A 4,232-nucleotide genomic window follows, 5' to 3' on the forward strand; every position below is an offset into this window, starting at 1 on the left:
CTTTGGGAGGTACTTTCGTTCTACTTTACTATAGCAGTTTTAGATCTGCCGGTCGCTCTCTTGCAAGTGCTCGTCTAGCTCCCTCTCCTTGATCTCTTCTTTTTGTTTTTAGCCGGATTTGGCCTTTTAGCCATCCCTTCGATCAAATAGAGCTTCCTATCCTACGTTTTTCTTTTTTTCCCACGATAGCGATATTCCTTTGCTACTTCTTTCCTCGGCTAATGGAAAAAAATCCTTCTTTTTACCCTGCCTGGCGCCATCCATCTCCAAATAGTAAATGCGCTGCTGAGCTCAGATGTCCGCTCGTCTGGCAAGTTGGCAGCAAGCACTTCCTCCCCTCTTTGTGTGGAAAAGCTTCTGAAAGCCTATTAGTTAGTATTAGTAAAAAACCTAGTTAAGGGGTCCGTAGTTGTCGCAATCGCTCATTGGTCTTCACCTCAAGTGCTTTCTTCAATGAGTCCAAGTCTGCCTTCGCGGATAAGAAATCAAGGACTTGTCGGTAGATCAGCTAGCTCGCGCTCTAGTCTTTCATTGATCTTTTCTACCCCTCGCTCTATGAGGATGCGCGCCTATCCAGAACGTGCAAAGTAAAATAGCGGTAGATCAACTGGGTATAGATCGACACATAGGCTGCTGGCAGAGTGGGGGGGCAGAATCACACAGCAAGAAAGCTTCCTGACAAGTATATATTCGAAACTCACTGACTCGATTAATTCGAATTTGTACAAGGTAAAACTACTAAAAAAGTAAAAAGTTTATGATTATCATGAAGTTCTTCATTTTTTGAGCTCGAATTCTAAACATTTAATTAAGGTGAAAGAATATCAATCATCCTATCACACCCTTGGGATGTAAAATGTTGTGTAATAGACAGACAAGAAAAACCTAGCATCTTTGGCACTCTCTCCCTTCTCCCTTTTGGCCAAAAGAAAACAAAATTCTAGCATAAAGTCCCCAACCCAAGACCACCTATTTTTGCTATTACCCTTTAGTCAATAACTCTTAAAACTTGTTATTTATAGCTTGTCTCCTTCTCCCCTAACTTTCTTCCTCATAATCATAGACTACACTTTCTCCCCTCCACCCAAAAAAACCCTAAAATTATCACTATTATTACCATGCAAACTCATTCTATCACATACTTATCTTCTAGTGAAAGTGGCTGTTTAGAAACTGAAGTAGAAGATGAACTTTCTACTGTCCTTTCACTTGGTCCTCCTGGCCAAATAAACCTTCAAAGAAATACAAAATTGCATTTTCAGAGTTATTATAATCAGTATTCTAGTTATGGAGAAGGTGTGACTGTGGCTCTTCATACTGATTCTTCAGGTACAAGTTCAAACAACGATAACCCTAGTAAAAACAAAGGGGATAATATTATTTCAGTAGCAAATAATGGACAATATTGGATTCCAACACCAGCTCAAATTCTTGTTGGACCTACTCAATTCTCTTGTACTGTTTGCAACAAAACTTTCAACAGATTCAACAACATGCAGGTTTAATTTCCTATATATACTCTTTTATTCATGTCAAAGATCTTGTATATGCAATTTTAGTTCATAACTTTTTTCTTTCTACATGTGAATATATATATCAACAGGGTTGTTCTATATAGTAATATGATGTGCCTCTTCATATGTAATCATGCACACTCATATATATATATATATATATATACTATTTTCCTGTATTTTCACATATATATCTAGTGGTTAAACTGAAAATAATGGTTCACTTGAACCCTAGGTCCACTCTTGTTTACATGAAACTTCTTGAATTTTGTCATTTTATTGTCTCATCTATGTATGAATTAATTCAGAAGCTTGTACTTTTGGTCAAGTTCCTGCTGATCTGAATTCCCAACTTACCACAAATCGGTAATAAAAATTTATGGTTTGGTTTACAAAGAAGTTTTGCTTGGTCCAACTTGTTATGTTCTTTAATTATTGACCAAATTTTTGTATTTCTAGATGCATATGTGGGGGCATGGATCACAATATAGAAAAGGACCAGATTCACTAAAAGGGACAAAACCAGCTTCTTCAATGTTAAGGTTGCCTTGTTATTGTTGTGCTGAAGGTTGCAAAAACAACATAGACCATCCAAGATCAAAGCCATTGAAAGACTTTAGAACTCTTCAAACACATTACAAAAGAAAACATGGAGCAAAACCATTTACTTGTAGGAAATGTGGGAAGAATTTTGCTGTAAGAGGAGATTGGAGAACTCATGAGAAAAATTGTGGTAAGCTTTGGTTTTGTATTTGTGGTTCAGATTTTAAGCACAAAAGGTCACTTAAAGACCATGTTAGAGCTTTTGGAGATGGACATGCACCACATAGTGAGAATTGTTATTATCAAGTTGAAGGAGATGAGGAAGATGAAGAAGAAGATGTTGAAGCAGGGGCGGAGCTAGAGTATTAGATAACGGGTTCAGATGAATTCAGTAGCTTTTTCTTAGACCTTGTACTTGTACTAGGAAATTCGTCAAATATGTATAAATATGTAACTGTGAATCCGGTAAGTAAGATGATCGAGCTATGAGTTTGATGGTATTTTCAGAATCCATAAACTTAAAATCCTGACTCCGTCTTTACGTTGAAGGAAATCTTGATTATGAATTATATGGAGATGGAACTTAGCTATAATGAAGCTAACCTTTTTGGGGGTTTTCTTACTTTTATCTTGTGTCAGAAGCTATTTATATTCGATAGCCGAAAGTGTATAAAATTTATATAATTTTGTATATAATATACAGAATGTATATATTATAAATAATATACTAAAAATATTTTTATTTTTTTTTTTGCTATTATTTTAAAAGCGATCATAAAGTGTCATTTTCAATTTTTTCCCCAATAATGATGAGAGCAAAAAAATGAGATTTGACTAGTGACTTTTTGGCTTCTTTTGCATGTATGTTTTTGTGTGCATATGTTCTCTAGGGGAGCAAATGGATGAAGACAAAGAGTGTAGTAAAACCAGGTTGTCATCAATGTTAAAATTCAGAAGTGTCAAGCTCCATAAGTTGATTAAATTTGATTGTGTTTGATAATATATATCCTAGTACGGATTCAGTAAACATGTGTAATTCTATTAGCTTGTTATTTCATCTCGTGTGTTGTTAAAATATATGACAAAGGTAGGATAAAGGGTATTATCACTTTTTAACCCGCGTTAGAAACTATTTATATTCGTTCGTCGAAAAAGTGTATAAAATTTGTATCATTAATATATATACAGTCAAACCTCTCTATAATAGCCTCGTTTGTTCTGAATATTTTTGGATGTTATAGCGAATTGCTGTTATAGAGAACATATATTATAACATAACATTAAAATTGGTTCCGGAAAAAGCTTGGTTTTGTTAGTGAAGTATTGTTTATACCGATGTTGTTATAGAGAGATCTAACTGTAATATATATAATGTGTACATATAAAAAAAATATACATTTTTTTCTGCTATTAATTTGAGAGCGACATACAATGTCATTTTTCCATAATAAGATTAGATCATTTACCACTTTAGCAACATAACTAAGATTAATTAAGATTATTAAATAAAAACACAATTATGCTTGAAAAAAAAGTTGGGTTCTGCCACCTGACCTTATCTTATTTTTTAAAAATGCTAACCATAGAGTTGTCTCTTTTGTCATTCAGAAGCAGTAGTAGTTGTAGTTATAGTAGTAGTAGTAGAATCTAAAAGTGAATTCAGCAAAAATAAAGCTGGAAACAAGAGAGCAGACATACAGACATGATAGTCAGAATAGTCTTCAGAAATTGCACTGTTGATTAGCTATGCATTGCATTTGCCACAGCCCTCACTCTCTCTCAGTCTATCTTATAACTCTCTTTTTTTCTTTTTCTTTATTATCTTTACACAATAGTCGATCAAATTCATTGTTTATTTTTCTTGGTCGGTATACATACATTAGATACTAATTATACACAATTACAATAATAACAACAATAACAGCGCAGTGTGGTCCCACAAGTGGGGTCTGGGGAGGGTAGGATGTACGCAGCCTTACCCCTACCTGGAAGGGCAGAGAGACTGTTTCCGATAGACCGTCGGCATACACAATTATGTATATATTTAATATTTAAAAAAAAGCATTCTGGTATACTAAGCTCCCGATAAACGCGGATCGGGGAAGGGCCGAACCATAGGGTCTGTTGTACGCTGCCTTATCCTGCATTTCTGCAAGAGGTTCCATGGCTCTAACC

At 34.9% G+C, this 4,232-nt stretch overlaps 1 protein-coding gene across 1 annotated transcript; it reads left to right on the top strand.

Moving 5' to 3' along the window:
- Positions 1,119 to 2,426, top strand: LOC109216800 (zinc finger protein WIP6-like). The gene is made up of 2 exons (XM_019380998.1): positions 1,119 to 1,499; positions 1,974 to 2,426. Exons 1-2 carry the CDS (start codon positions 1,119 to 1,121, stop codon positions 2,424 to 2,426), a joined length of 834 nt encoding a protein of 277 aa, XP_019236543.1.

The sequence above is a fragment of the Nicotiana attenuata genome, chromosome 2 (assembly GCF_001879085.1).
Source record: "Nicotiana attenuata strain UT chromosome 2, NIATTr2, whole genome shotgun sequence".
NCBI lineage: Eukaryota > Viridiplantae > Streptophyta > Magnoliopsida > Solanales > Solanaceae > Nicotiana > Nicotiana attenuata.

Coding starts and splice junctions, on each gene's coding strand:
- LOC109216800 (XM_019380998.1), top strand. CDS start 1,119: ATGCAAACTCATTCTATCACATACTTATCTTCTAGTGAAAGTGGCTGT. Junction 1,500..1,973: donor ACAGATTCAACAACATGCAG/GTTTAATTTCCT, acceptor TTGTATTTCTAG/ATGCATATGTGGGGGCATGG.